The sequence below is a fragment of the Thalia democratica genome, chromosome 1, assembly GCF_965202585.1.
Source record: "Thalia democratica chromosome 1, ktThaDemo2.hap1.1, whole genome shotgun sequence".
Taxonomy (NCBI): Eukaryota; Metazoa; Chordata; class Thaliacea; order Salpida; family Salpidae; genus Thalia; species Thalia democratica.
In genome coordinates, this window is record NC_139165.1 from 69,899,555 (window position 1) to 69,914,701 (window position 15,147).

General features: G+C 23.9%; 1 protein-coding gene across 1 annotated transcript; it reads right to left on the bottom strand.

Moving 5' to 3' along the window:
- Positions 1-3,297: 3,297 nt before the first annotated feature.
- LOC145838500 (tRNA (guanine(37)-N(1))-methyltransferase-like) lies at positions 3,298-8,888 on the bottom strand. The gene is made up of 8 exons (XM_082946111.1): positions 8,785-8,888; positions 7,539-7,683; positions 6,362-6,523; positions 5,690-5,813; positions 4,700-4,850; positions 4,522-4,641; positions 4,158-4,234; positions 3,298-3,896 (listed from the first exon to the last, which is right to left on the bottom strand). The coding sequence occupies exons 1-8, from the start codon at positions 8,886-8,888 to the stop codon at positions 3,664-3,666; spliced, it is 1,116 nt and encodes a 371-aa protein (XP_082802237.1). The 3' UTR covers positions 3,298-3,663.
- Between the last annotated feature and the right edge of the window lie 6,259 nt (positions 8,889-15,147).

Genomic DNA, 15,147 nt, shown 5'->3' on the forward strand with positions numbered 1-15,147 from the left:
CCTCTCACACCATAACATTCCAATTTCCTTAGTAAGATATTTCTATCTACACTATCAAATGCTTTACTTAAATCCAAAAAGACTGCACAAACTGCGTTTCCTTTGTCAAAATTGAACAGAACCCCTTCAACAAATTCAGACAAATCTAAAGTGGTGGAATTATTCTGTCGAAAGCCAAACTGAGAATTATTTAAAACTTTTTTTTTAGAAAAAAAACTGCACAGGAGATTATAAATTACTTTTTTAACTCTTTTATTTAAATTAAATAGAAGTGAAGTGGGTCTATAATTTCCTGGTAATGTTTGTAATACTGATTTGAAAATTGGTATTACTTTGGCAAGTTTTAGGCTATGTGGATAAACACCTTCATAAAATGCTTGGTTAATGAATTTGCTTAGTATTTGGGATATAAGATTGTTTACTTTCTTAAGGATCTTTTCAGATATACTATCCTCACCACTGGCTTTGTTTGGATCTAAACTCTTGATAATAATAAATACTCAGTTTCTGTAACATCAAACCAAAAAAAAACTATTATTAACTTTCTGAGATTGTCAGTAAAACCTAGTCCTAGTGGGTTACCGTTTTTTGTTGATGTTTGCTTTTCAAATATTAGAAAAGTAATATTAAGTTTGTTTACTATATCTATTAATTTTGTATAAGGTTTTCCACTTCTAGTCTATGTGGAAAATGGCTGTCTTCCTTATGTTTATTGGTAATGTTATTTATTAGTTTTCAAATTGTAGATGTATTTTTGTAAGAATTTTCTAAAATGTTTCCATAGTTTGCTTTTTAAAATTTTTATTTTTGTAAGTTTATTTCTGTATTCCTAAAGCTTAACTTGGTTATTAAAATTGTTTTTAAAAAGGTTTTATATGATCTTTTTTTTATTTTTAAGGACTTTAATATTTCTTTTGTTATCCAAGTTAAATAAAATACCAGTTAACTTTTTAGCAAAGCAGAAAGTAATATAAGTTCTAAATAAGCTTTAGTAAAGTTTTATACAACTTACAACAAAGTATTAAAAAAATGTAACTTGAATTAAATGATCACCTAAAAATTCATGAATTCAAAATTTCAGATGGATGAAAAATTAAAACTGTTCGATTTTGTAGCAAGTAGAAGTAATTGTAAAGTTGAAGTAATAAAAATAAGCATCAATGCATCTTATAAGTGTGTCAATTTAATGCTCTTTTGTAGTTTATACGAAAATAACAGTATATAAAAACCACAAAAAAAAAAACATTTCATTAAAGTGTCTAACAGTTTTGAATACTGTTTAGATAAATGTAAAAGGGTAATGAAATATAACTATTTCAGTATATAGAACTTGCTCTTAGATTACAGAGTTGGCAAAAAGTCCTCAGATTAGTTCAAAAACAGATTGTTTGCAAAAAAAAAAAACAAAACAGTCAAAGTAGTTTAAAAAATTAAATTTTATAACTACGGAAATTATAAATAAGTATAAACTATTTATTCTTTACAGGATGTATATCCTTTCAGATTAGAAGTATAGTCGTTTCTTTTAAATTATCGACCGAGGCACCCAACATTTTCTGGAATATTTTAACTCATTTTATTAAAAGAGATTATTTTAAAGCATCAATACTCAGGTAAACAGCAAAATTATTTTTTTTGCTTTCAACATAGATCAGAGAAAAATATAATAATTTAAAAAAGGCGATGCAGGAAGCCATATCTATTAAAACTACGTTTGCTATATCTTTATTTCTAAGAATTTTGGAGTCGGGAGATATGACCTCTTTCTTGTATATAATGTTATATAAACTAAGGGCTTGAACTCTTCAGAAAACTTGTTTTTTAGAAGCTTTTGAGTGTGAAAATCCATTGAAAAATTGTACTGAAAAAAAATTGTGTAAAAATTAATAAATGACACAATACACTGGGTTACATGACAATTCAAATTCTTAAAAAAATATTTAAGAGACCATATCTTATAAAGTATAATATATTTGAAAAAATTAATAAGTAGGTATATAGGTCTCATAAATATCTACAAGCCATTTCTTTTTTGCAAAACTTTAATATTTTTAAAAAGATCTAAAATTAACCATAAAATATTTAAAATTTTGCACAAAATAAGAAAAGGCTTACAGATATTAAAAAGACCTAAATACCTATTTATAATTGAAAAAAATATTACTTTTTGAGTTGTGGCCCTTAAAACATTTCTTTTAAAGAATTTGAATAGTCGTGCAACCAATACACTGCGATAAACTATGACAATTTGAGTTAGTATAATTGTATTGAGAGACTAGATTTTGTAAAGATATATTTTGCTGCATTTGCACATCACCTTTTGTAAATTTATAATTATTTACCTTGATTTTAAATCTTTACACTGTGCTAAAAAGTAAAGAACTAGAAATAGTCTTCGGAAAATGTTTTGGCGGGCGGCATATTTTGAAAAGAAAAAAAAATGGTTTACTAACAATTCCCATCCAAAAATTATTTTCTTTATTTAATTTGTTTCTAATTATATTTTTTTGACTATCACTGTTACCCCTAACCCTTGGTCGGTAAGCGGCTTTCGGATTTGATCAGGTGGGAAATGATAATGGGTTGGAACTAAGCGGTTCCCGAAAAAATGGGTTTAAAAGTAAAATTGGAAAGAAATGACCATTTAAAAGGCACATCTGTTTACTAGAAATCAAATTAAAACCAAATTTAAAGTATTTTTAATAAAAAAGCTCAATTTAATATGATTTGTAAACTATGTTTTCAAGCTAAAAAGTAAGTCATAGGCCAAACATTTTTGCTTGATGTACCTTAACTTGCTGACCCCTGGTAAAACAATCTATATTGTAACTATTTAAATGTAAACCAGATCATGAAAAATATTAATTTTAAATTAAGCTATTTTTTCACAACTCTACTTTTCTAACTTTGAACAAGATTGTCATAATAACGTTTTTAGATAAATTTTGCTTAAATTTTGAGTAAAATTGTCAAGGTGATTACATTATATCAATTTAATTTAAAATTATATAAGTTTACTTTCTGAAAAAGACTAATTTAAGTCATAATATATAGCTCATTATTTATCCAGTTTTTGAAATAAAGGGTTTATGTTGTGTAAATATCTAGTGCTAAGATTGAAAAAAAGTACGAGAATTTGCCAAAACAAGAAATATTCAAAGGATGTATGAAATATTTTTGAACAATTTAAAATACTATTTTGTTATAATATGACATTCTAAAGTTATTTTACAAAAAATTATCTCTTTTTAAATGCATTTTAATCAATTTTAATTTCCTGAAATTAGTTAACCTTGATTACTATAACATCTAAAAACTAGCATTAAATTATAGTCTATATAACTTTGTAGAATAAAGTCTCAATTAGAAAATATTGTTAAAACAAATTGTTTACAATTAACCTGACACAAAACTCCGCAGTTTTTACTATGTAAAAAATATTTTTTTTAATATTTGTAATAAAAATATATAAAACAAAAATGATAAATAACGTAAAATTAATAGGATATAAAGTGTTTATAAATAAAATTTTCTAAAATTTGTAAAGTGAATAAAATCGCGACTCCTCATTCACATAAGGTTTTACACATTATCTTTAAACCAAAGTAGTAAATTCGCAAAGGGAAAACATTATCTAAATTAATTATCTATTCTAGTAACAACTCAGTTTTCAGATTTTTCTTCTTCCAACTTGGCCTTCTTACAAGCGGGCTCATCTGAAGGTTGAAGCAATGTTCTGTAGTCAAGTTGAAACTGGCAACAGAACATGTCTTTGTTGGGTGCCACGCTTCTCACTCGGTGCAGATTCAGCCAATTTCCACTGAAAATTACGTTAGTTTCTTCGGGTGACAACCCGCCAATTTTCAGCTTCTCCTTGATAAGCTTTTCGAAGTAGTCTTCAAACAATTGTAGAAAAATAATAAATATGATAGGAATGTTGATTTACTAATTAGTAAAGATTATAAACTTAAGATAACTTTGATTTATTTTTCTTTAGTTTACCTCATACTGTTCATAAACTCTAAAATTAAATGACTTATTTTAAATAGCAAAATACCACACAGAAAAAGCTAGTACAAGTTTGCAGTTTACTGTTTCTTAATTTTCTTTTATAAAAACTTCATTAATAAAAAAAAGAAGATTATTACAAAAAAAACCTTGTTTCATATCAATATGGGCAAAACAATAACAATGAACTATGATGGGCTTGATATCTTTAACTGAAACTTCTGATCTGTAACAATGTTAAATTTAATAAAAAAAATTGTATTAGTTTTTCAATCAATTGTGCTTATATGAACACCCCAAATACTAGATAGTGATTAAATTAGCAAACATATATACACAGTAAAATATAACCCTAATTACAAAATAAAAAGATTATTCGAGTAAGAAGCGAATTGATTTTATTTTCTTATCTTTTGAAAAAAAAATTGACTGTTTAAAATTCTGAAAAGTTGAGTTAACAGTAGGTTTAAAAAGTTAACATATTCTAATAAAAATGTTTCTTCAAAACCAAACCCGAGTTCGTTTTGCACTGTTTTAGAGGATATACAATGAACAAATCCATCGATAAATTCCACAGCATCTTTAGGAAGATTCATGAGAACATGAACATTTGAACTACTTTTCTTTTTGGTTCTGTTTAAAAAATAATAAAGCTTAAAAAAGTCAATAGAAAACAAAACTTAGGTCTTACTTGTCCATAAGAATAAGCGGAAGTTTTTCTTTGATTGCCAGTTTTGCGTCTTGTCGCGAAATGTCGATTTTTTTAACTTTGTTCAGCTTTGCGTTTTCCTTGCAAAAGTTGACTGAGTCAGGATTCAGATCACTGGCATATACTTCGCATCCTGGAAATAAATTAAATATTAGTTATAATTTCTTCCTTGATAACTTTTAAAAAAATACTACGTTACACTAAAAAAAGCTAACTTTAGAATCAAACTTAATTTTTATTTTAATATAAAACCTTCATTTGAAAATATTCATTTATGATATTACTATTCTATTTCTTAACCAATGAAAATATTTTTCATTGTGCTGAGTTGTAAAAATTATACATTTCTGATTTATATAATGGAGTTAAACTCCCTTAAGTTATATAATTATAAATTTAAAAAGACTTGATTAATAAAAATGTTTTATTTTACATAAATAATTAAGTGTTTTTTTACAATGTGTCATAAGATTTTTGAAAAATAAATTTCGAGTATGAATAAGTTTTACAGATAAACATCATTGAAGCTTTTTATTAAAAATAATCTGAATTTAGTTTTTTTATTTTAAAGTTTTCATAAAACTAAAACTTTGAGAAAACTTGAATTGAAACTTAACAATATAAGTATGTTTTTTGAATCTTCTTCTTTCAATTAGTAACTTTAATAATATAAACTTTAAAAACATTTTTATTATAAAATTGAAATTAACAACTAGTGTACAGTACATTAAACTCTGCAACTGAATATTTTACAAAACAGATGCTGAGCTTTCATAAATGTACTGATAAAACTACAAGTTAGTATACTTTATACCACTTTAAAACTATTTTTTTTCTAAAACAATATACTCTTTTATATAAAACCAGTATGAAAATTTCATAAAACGAGCCACTTAGCTGTCTAACATGGATTGAAAACCATTATAATACATTTAAGATATATTAAAAATAATAAATATCTGCTTATATCACCTTTCTTAGCCAGTGGTATGGCAAATGGTCCGATTCCAGCGAACATGTCATGGACCACATCGTTTTTGTCAACCAAGTTAACAATTCTCTCATGTTCATGACCCAAGCGAGGGTTCCAAAACACCTGCAACATAATTCTATGATGTTTAAATTCAAAAACGAAAAATTGAACTAATTTTTTAATTAAAAAAATATTAATAAAACAGACAAATATGCTTACAAAAAACTAAAAACATATACACACATGTTAAAAGTATATTTATATTAAGGGTTTTAGGGTTAAAAGTAAACTTAAATCAATATTATTTTATCTAACATAAATAATCTAATTGAATATATGTATAAGATGTATGTATAAACAGTAATCTATTATAAATCTAAATAAAAAATTTAAGTGGTAAAATTTCAATATCAATATTTGCTAAAATTACATTTTATGGTTCAGACGTTTCAGTAAGTTTTTTCTGTTTTAAAAACCATTAGTAGGTTTGACCAGTTATTACGTTCAATATAACCAGAGTAAACAGATTATTAAAATAAACTTGGTTTACTTTTGTACACTTTATTAGTCTAAATTTATGTTACTAGGTTTATATTAAAATATATACTGTATCTATATTTAAAACAATAATAATTTCGTTTAAACTCAAAATACAACGAAACTTTCCTAACCTTTGAATAGTCAACGTTGTATCTGCAGCCGTTTTCACTAACTTCAGCCACATAATCATCATCACCAGCCAGGCGCTCGATATTTATTTGCCTGTACTCTTCATTGATTTGGAGAGGCTTGTTTATTATAGTTCTTGAACCTGGAATCTTGTCAAGTAAAACCTGTAAGGTTATTTTTCACAGTAAAAACCATTAAGCTAAAAGTGTTTGTTAGCTATCTATTATATGAAAATATCTTAAGTGTAAAATTTTACTAAAAAAATGTTTGAAGATAAATATATGTAAAAAAAAAACACTTACATACTAAGACTTTGTAAATATTAAAAGTGCATTTAAATAGCTTTCATTTAATCAACACTAGTTATTTAACAAAAATTTTATTCTCAATAATAAAATACAAGCAATAACAATTATTTACTTCTACATTTTCAAAAAAAAAAAGAGATTATTCTATATTAACGTTTATAAAAATTATGGTAATACAGTAAGTTCTTTTAGTAATTTAACCAATCATGTAACTCTTAACATTATAATACATATTTCTAAGATGATATATAAAAAAATATATAAATATAGCTTTCAAACTAACAAAACTTTAACAGAACTACTTCTAGATAACTTTATAAATGAGAAATAAGAAAAATATGTACTTTGAAGCAGAGTTGCCAAAATTTTTGATATCACTCATGTGTATACATTACACATTTAAGTTAAATGCAAGTAGCTTTGAACAGATTAAAATCTGCCAATTATGCTATAAATTATCAACATTATTTAGCATAAAAAACACTTATAGCTTTTAAGTTAAGATATTGACAAGACATAAAACACAGTTAGCTTCATATAAACTTAAAGTTTCTTTCAAAAATAGCAAGTATATTTAAAAAAAAAGAAATATATATAGTATTTATAGAAATCTTAATTAAAAATTAAACACCAAAAATCTTTTTTGAATCGTTTTTACCTACAAAGAAAAAATATTCCTACTTATACACTAACTACGTAGCTAATGCAAAACATTAATGGATGGGGTCAAAGAAAAGCTGCAAAAAAAAAGTTTGTTTTAAAAGTATCATAAGGTAAAAAACTTCTCAAAAATATTTTCACATTTTAATTGAATCTACAATAAAATATAGTCTATTAAATATACAAAAAACATAACTACATTGATACTAACCTCACCAATTATATTTTTGTAATCATAAAATTCTTCTCTCAAGTTAAGGTGAACTATATGTCCTACTTTTGTATAACCTCTAACAGAATCATTTGTTTCATGTAAGATTTGTCTCAAAACAGTTCTATGATCAAAGTTGTCATACCTAAAATAAAAAGTTATATTTTTATGAACTCCTTTATTAAAATCTAATTTAAAACTTATAAATTTTCAATACTAGCTAGACTGTATTAAAAAGGATAAAATCAGATATTAAGATTAATAGAGTACTTAAGATCAGGAAGATGGACTTAATGTCATTGAAACTATAATATTTTTACGTTCGAAAAATCAAACTAGTATTTGTGAGTTATTTAAAATAAAGCTCTGACATTAATTAAAAATTAAAAAAGAGCTGTTTCTAATAAGAAAAAAAAATTAAATAAAATAAGTTATACTGATATTTGAACAAATTTAAATGAATTTTTTTTTGAACTTTTTTGATTATTTTTACAAGATAAAATAATCAAAAATTTAGCAGTGTACAGGGTTGCCAAGAGTTTTTGGCAAATTTTTTCCAGGTTTTTAAAGTTACACGTTTTAAGGTCTATTTTAGTTTAAAATTAAGTTTAAGGTAAAAAACTGTGTTCAACAGCATAACAACATTGAAATAATATCTTAAAGCTTCTTTAAATGTGCTTTTTAATAAAAAAAATTTTGATGATCACAATTTTTTTTAATCTAAATGACAAATTTTTGTGTCAAATCAAAATTTTACTACTTAACTTGTAAACATTGTTTAGAATTCCAGATTTTTTAGTGATTTTGTTCAAAATTCCAGGTTTTTAAAAAAATTCTCATGTTCCAGGTTTTTCCAAGATTCAAGGTAATTTGATTCAAGGCACCCTGAGTGTAAAAACCATATTTTTACATTCAATAAAGTTGTATTTAGATCGTACAGTTGATAATAGTAGTTTACATAGTTTAAAAATGTGTAAGTTTAAAAAATACAGATCTTTAAAGAATATACAAATCTAAAACTATTTGACCAGATTAATTATCATACTTCAAACATGAATGATATTATGTTTTTAACTATCATTAGTATTTAAAACAAAATTAAGAATAATTGAAAGTTTTCTTTCTTTAGATACATTTCAATAAAAACTTTTAGTACATAATATACTTATAAAAAGTTAAACAAAACTAAGTCTAAAATAAATTTTTCACACTTATAAAAAAAAAGTATATCAAAACTTTAACTCACTTTAATTCAAACTTCTTTTTTTCAAAAACATTCAATACTGTTTCATCACAAATTAAATCTTTTATTTCTTTATGTTTTAAATCACTTCCGGGCTTTAAAACCATAAGTTTACAAACAGTTTCAGTTCCAGTTTGCTCATCTTTATGAACAAATGGAGTTTTATCATAAAAACTATACTTTTTGACTATCATAGATTTGATATGTTTAATTTTCATTACTTTTCCAAAACGCTTTTGATTTATAACCAATGCTGGTAGATATATTGTTTTTGAGAATAATGACCTAAAATGTGTTAAAATAAAATATTTAATAAAGTAAAGAACAATATTTCTGATATAATTATAACATATATATAAGACTTTAATCTTACACCAATTTTATAAAAAAGAATAACACTTAGAATTCAAAGTATTAACCTAGTTCAATTAAAATGTAAACTATAGGAATAGATCTATTAATAGTCTACTGTTTATATTAGAAAAAGTTTTATATACAGCAATACTGCTCACTTGTCTAAGGTCTTCATGCCTCTAACAGTCTCAGGTGGACTAAATATTTCAGCAAGTACTTGTTGGTTGTTTTCAGGAGTCATTCTAACTAGCTTCATAAACTTGGATGTCAAATTATTGATCAGTTTTAACATAAATACTAACTTATTAAAAACTTAATAAAAATCTAAACAAAATTACAAAAAAATATTGCAGTCAGTTTATTTTGATAATTACTTAGCTACTTGTACCCACTTACACAAACAACTAACATGCTCAAATTAAATGAAAATAACTTATCAACAACAGTTAATTGCTTAAGGTTTTTGAATAATAACTAAAATAATATTTAATTTCTGTTGAATTAAGAAGTACACAAAAATATTTATTTAAAATTAAGTAGTGAATTGAAAGTACTTTGTTTAAAATACAAGTTAAGCTTTCATTGTAAGTTGTAGTTATATTGAACTTTAAAAATATTTATGGCAGAGTTGCTACTTTTTTAAGGAAGAAAGCCAGCCTGACAAACTAAAAGCTATTCAGTCTTAAATTTATAAGAAAATGGAATACAAAAAGTATAAAATATCAGAAAAAAATTAAGCTTGAATACTTAAAATAAAGTATACTAAACAATAATGAAACTTATTACTTAGCCTGTACAAAAAATTATATTTTTATTTTAGAATAAAATAAGTATTTTCAAAAAATAAGTTGATTATAAGGTCATAACAATTAGGCTGAGATTAAAGAAAATTCAACTTAGCCTGAGTATTGAAAAAACTTCAAAGTAAGCTGAGTTGTTCTAAAATTTTAAACTATACTGTATGTGTCTAGCCAACTCTTCTTCTATACAAACAAAAACATTATTTTGGTTAAATTATTCAAATTTTCATTACATTTTGGCTCATTAGTTAGTACTTTACTAAAATTTAAAAAACAAATATGTAATATAATACATAAATATTTTGTTAAATCTATAACCACTGTTTAAGTGAAAAAAAACAATTTGTCTGAGTCACCTGTGTTAAAGGTAAATATTAAAACAATTAAAAAAAAAAGTATTAGTAAAATAAGTTTAAAAAAAAAGAGTTACTAATAATTAAAACAACTTATCTATGCTATACAGATGAAACAGAAATTAAACTAAAATGTAATTTTTACAATTAACTATAAAAATCTAAAAAAGCTTCTGATGAAATTACATGATTAAATAAACAGTTTGCCACTCCTATTTTCAAAATATTTTACTGGTTTTCCAAATTTCTTCCAGGTTTTTAAAGGTACATGTTTTTGGGTCTATTTTTAGTTTAAAGTTATGTTTAAGGTAAAAAACTGTGTTAAATAATATAAAAAACATTGAAAAGATACTGTAAAGCTACTTTAAATATGTTTTTTAATAAAAAAATTGAAGATGACAATTTTTTTTATTTATATGATAGATTTTTTGAGTCAAATCGAAATTTTACTACTGAACATGTGAAAATTGTTAAAATTCCAGTTTTTTTAGTGATTTTTGAATAATATTCCAGATTTTTTTTTTTTAATTTCTCAAATTCCTAGTTTCCAGGTAAAGTGGCAACTCTGAATAAAGTAATTATATTGTCAATTACTTAATAAGTATTTTTAAATAGATAATAAAAACACAAAATTTAGTCAATTATGTTATGAAATTCTAATGTACCTATCTTAAAGAGAAATGTTACTTGTAAATTCATAAAAAAATAGTTTTATACTATTTATATTTTTTTTGTCAACTTTAATACACAATCCTTATCATATTTGCTAAACATAAAAAAAATTCTACATTAGATACTTGAGATATTCAACTCTTAAAGATACCCTACTTTCCCCACTTTAAATAACTAAAAAACACTTTAATTTTTAAATTTTCAAAGAATTTTAACTTTTTTTAATAAAGCAAAGAAAAGAAAAAGAGCTAAAAAAGATATTTGTATATAAGCTTTTAAGGTATTTTTTAGCAGTTGCTGTAGGCCTTAATTTTGACATAAATTTGAGGTTTTTTCAACATATTTTTGTACTTTAAAACAGCAAAAATTTGTTACATTCAAGCTTACATAACTTTTAATATACTTTAGGCAGAATAGAACCAAACCCAGTTTTTAAAAGAGAAAGCTTAGCTCTAAACAACTTAATAAATCTTTTATTTTAATTTTTAAGTAACTAAAATGGTCAATGGCTACTTACTAACCCACTGTACAGTTAAAGATTCAAGAGATTAAAAGGTATCCAGGGTGTGCGACTCGATAAGCTAAGGTTCTTTGTGCACCAGGTCTTAGGACCAAATATTTTGAGCATTTTTTTATTGTTCAATAAATTCTATTTATTTATAAAATAAAAGTTGTAATAAATATTAAAAGAACCAAAAAAAAATTATATCTTTTAAATAAAACTAAAAATATCAAATTAAAGTTTTATTATTTTAAGAAACACAATTACACTGTTTCACTACAATTTAAATAGGAATTTTAAATTGTAAATCCGTAATAAGATAATAATAGTAAAAATTACAAACAACATAAAATTCATGTGAATTAAGTTGTATATTTAGAAGGTAAAAAAAATATATATTATTAAGAAAAATATAAAGAAGTATGATTTTAATCTCCTTCTTTGATAGATTACTCTGTCAAATTAGTTTTTAACTAAATAGTTAATCCAAAAATATAATGTAAAAATAGAGAAAAGTTCAAACTAGGCGAAAATTTAAAAATAAAGCTTTAGAAAAATTTAACTACTGAGAATAACTCTAGAAAACATGAAAAATGAGGCAAAAATACCTTTTAAAAAGATGATGATTTAAAATGAATAGTTAGCCACAGAATATAATAAAAAATCTAAAAAGAGGTTAATTCAAGAAAAATATGCTAACAAAATTGATGCATAATTGTGTTTATTTGACTAAAATTCACTGCTAAGCAGCTCTACAGGTACAAATACATAAATAAATAATGATCTAAAACATTATATAGATAAAGATAAATTCATAATTTAAACTAATTAGAAATTATATACAATAATAATTATTTTGAAGTATAATAAGAAGTAGTACTTAAGTAATGGTTATAAGTTAATAAAAAAGTGTTTAAATAATTTAAAAACGCCCAAATAAACCCAGCTGAACATTAACTTTGATATCATTGCTTTGTGCTCAATCAGCACTTAAAAATTTTGTCTTGTTATTATTATTGCAAGTTTATTGTCCATATGATGGAACTAGGCATCAAAACTTAGGCCACTTAAACAGAAAGACACATAACAAAATAAATCAAAAATAACAAAAAACTTCACTGTTTAAAACAAAAGTGAAAACATATTTCAATACAATATATATAAACTTATTTACTAACATAAAAAGAAAACTTTTTGACCACAAACTTATACTATGCTTTCATATAAAATTATCAATCATGAAAAATTTAAATGCAAATTTAAACTAGTTAGAACCTCAGTCTAAGAAAAAAAGCTAACCATTTTTTATAATTCATTACTTATAAGTTTCTTTTAATGTTGTATATAAATGTTTTGTAATTTGATACTACTGTTTTTGAAAAGAAATTAAATACTGATTTACCATAACATTCTTAAGTTGAAAAACACAAGCATAAAGTTAATTTTATAGGCAAATTTATTAATTTTTCAAAAAATATAAAAATTTGATGGCAATTATTTTCCTTATCTTAAAAGCTTTCTAACAAATTTTTTTATTATTTTAGAGAACGCACCTTTGTCTTTAATTAAAAAAAAAAAATTTTTTTGGTTTCGGGATGGAATTATTTCATGGGGTCCCTCCAAAAATAAAGGTTTTTTTTTTGTTTTTTTCATTATTATTGTTTAAAACCAAAAATAAATATTTTTTTTTTATTTTTTTTTTATTTTCCCTTATTTTGCATGTTATTTAAACTCTTAAATGTTTATTTTATAAATAATGTTAATATCTTTTACGATTTGGCCCAAAATCAAAATGATGTATATTACACTATCATTTGCCTTGGCCATTTCCTAGATAAAACATTGATCAAAGGAAAAAACAAATTAATAAGAATGTGAATTACAACAAACTTAATTAAACTAAAGTAATTTGATTAAATTGTTGTAATTCACATTCTTATTAATTTGTTTTTTCATTTTATCAATTTTTTATCTAGAAAATGGCCAAGGCAAATGATAGTGTAATACACATCATTTTGATTTGGGGCTAAATCGTAAAAGATATTAACATTGTTTATAAAATAAACATTTAAGAGTTTAAATAACATGCAAAATAAGGGAAAATAAAAAAAAATTAAAAAAAAATATTTATTTTTGGTTCTAAACAATAATAATGAAAAAAACAAAAAAAAAAACCTTTATTTTTGGAGGGACCCCATGAAATAATTCCATCCCCAAACCAAAATTTTTTTCTTAAATTAAAGACAAAGGTGCGTTCTCTAAAATAAAAAAAAAATTTTTTAGATAGCTTTTAAGATAAGGAAAATAATCGACATTAAAGTTTTATATTTTTTGAAAAATTAATAAATTTGCCTATAAAATTAACTTTATGCTCGTTTGAAAAACTGCATGGTTTTAAAACTAGCATTTTCTCTAAAAAGCATTGTACTTAAATATAAAATTCAGTGTTCAAAATTTTCATAATCTTTCAGCTTCCATAAAACTTTTTACAGCCCTTTAATTTAATTTCTTTTCAATATGTGTCGATTAGCGGTTTTAAATCCTATAAAGTTCAAATATTACAGCTTTTTTTGCTGCCTATACGAGTCAAAGCCACGCATTCCATTGACTTAAAGAATTTTTGTTTTTCAAAAGTTTAAAGTAGTAAAATTAGCGAAGAAACTTTTATAAAAGTTAGTAACATAAGCTTTTTATCAACAAAATTAGATTTTTTTATGGAACTTTTCAAAACTTAGCGTGACTCCGTGAATTGTTTTGGTTATTTTGTAAAAACTAAATTTTCATTCTATATCCCTGAAAATTGTAGAACACTTTTGTTTGGTTATAAATTACAAGTATACTTAAATTAAATAGTTATATATGTCAATATTGCTAACCTTTATAATATTTTTAGTAAAACCTAAAAAAAATTCACTATGAAAATAAGTACCTACAATTTCTAAAGGGTGAATTATCAGTTTTGTCATTCTAAACTAGGGTTTCCCAATTTTTTTTAAGGTTTCTTTGAAGAAATTAAAAAAGTTATGGCCCCATTTAATAAAATTGTTCAAAAAACAACTATTAAATACGCCTAAAACTTTTTTTTTGCTTTTCATCATCAAATCCTAGTGTAAGTTTAAAATTGTGGCCTTGTGCCCAAAGTGAAGAAAAAATTAATTTAACGTTTTTTATCAAAATTTTTTTTTTTAAGATTCATAAAAATTTGTCTAAGTTAAACAAAAAAGTTAAGAAGTAAATGGTTATTACAAACTTATCAATTTTTAAAAATTATTTAAATAACTAGTATGCAATTTAAATCTTAGTGATTTAAACCAGTTTATTCGGAACTTTCAAGAAGCTATTTGCTGCTCAGTATTTTGTTCAAAATTTTTATGCTTACTATATTAGGAACATTTTGATCTGTCAAAATCTACTTTAACTATTTAAACTTATAATAAAGTATTAAAACATAAAAATGTTAATTAATTTAAGACACATTTTATTTACTCAAAATACGTGAATGCAACCACTTAAGCAAGTTTTAGGTAGACTTGTTTGAACGAAAAACTTTCAATTAGTGTAAAGGCTTAATAACAGTACTATTTTTTGGGTTGGTGTCAGAAAAGCACATTATCACTTTAGCACGGGTCGTCATTTTAACACGGAATGACACTTTAGCACGATCGATACTTTTGAATAACTAAAT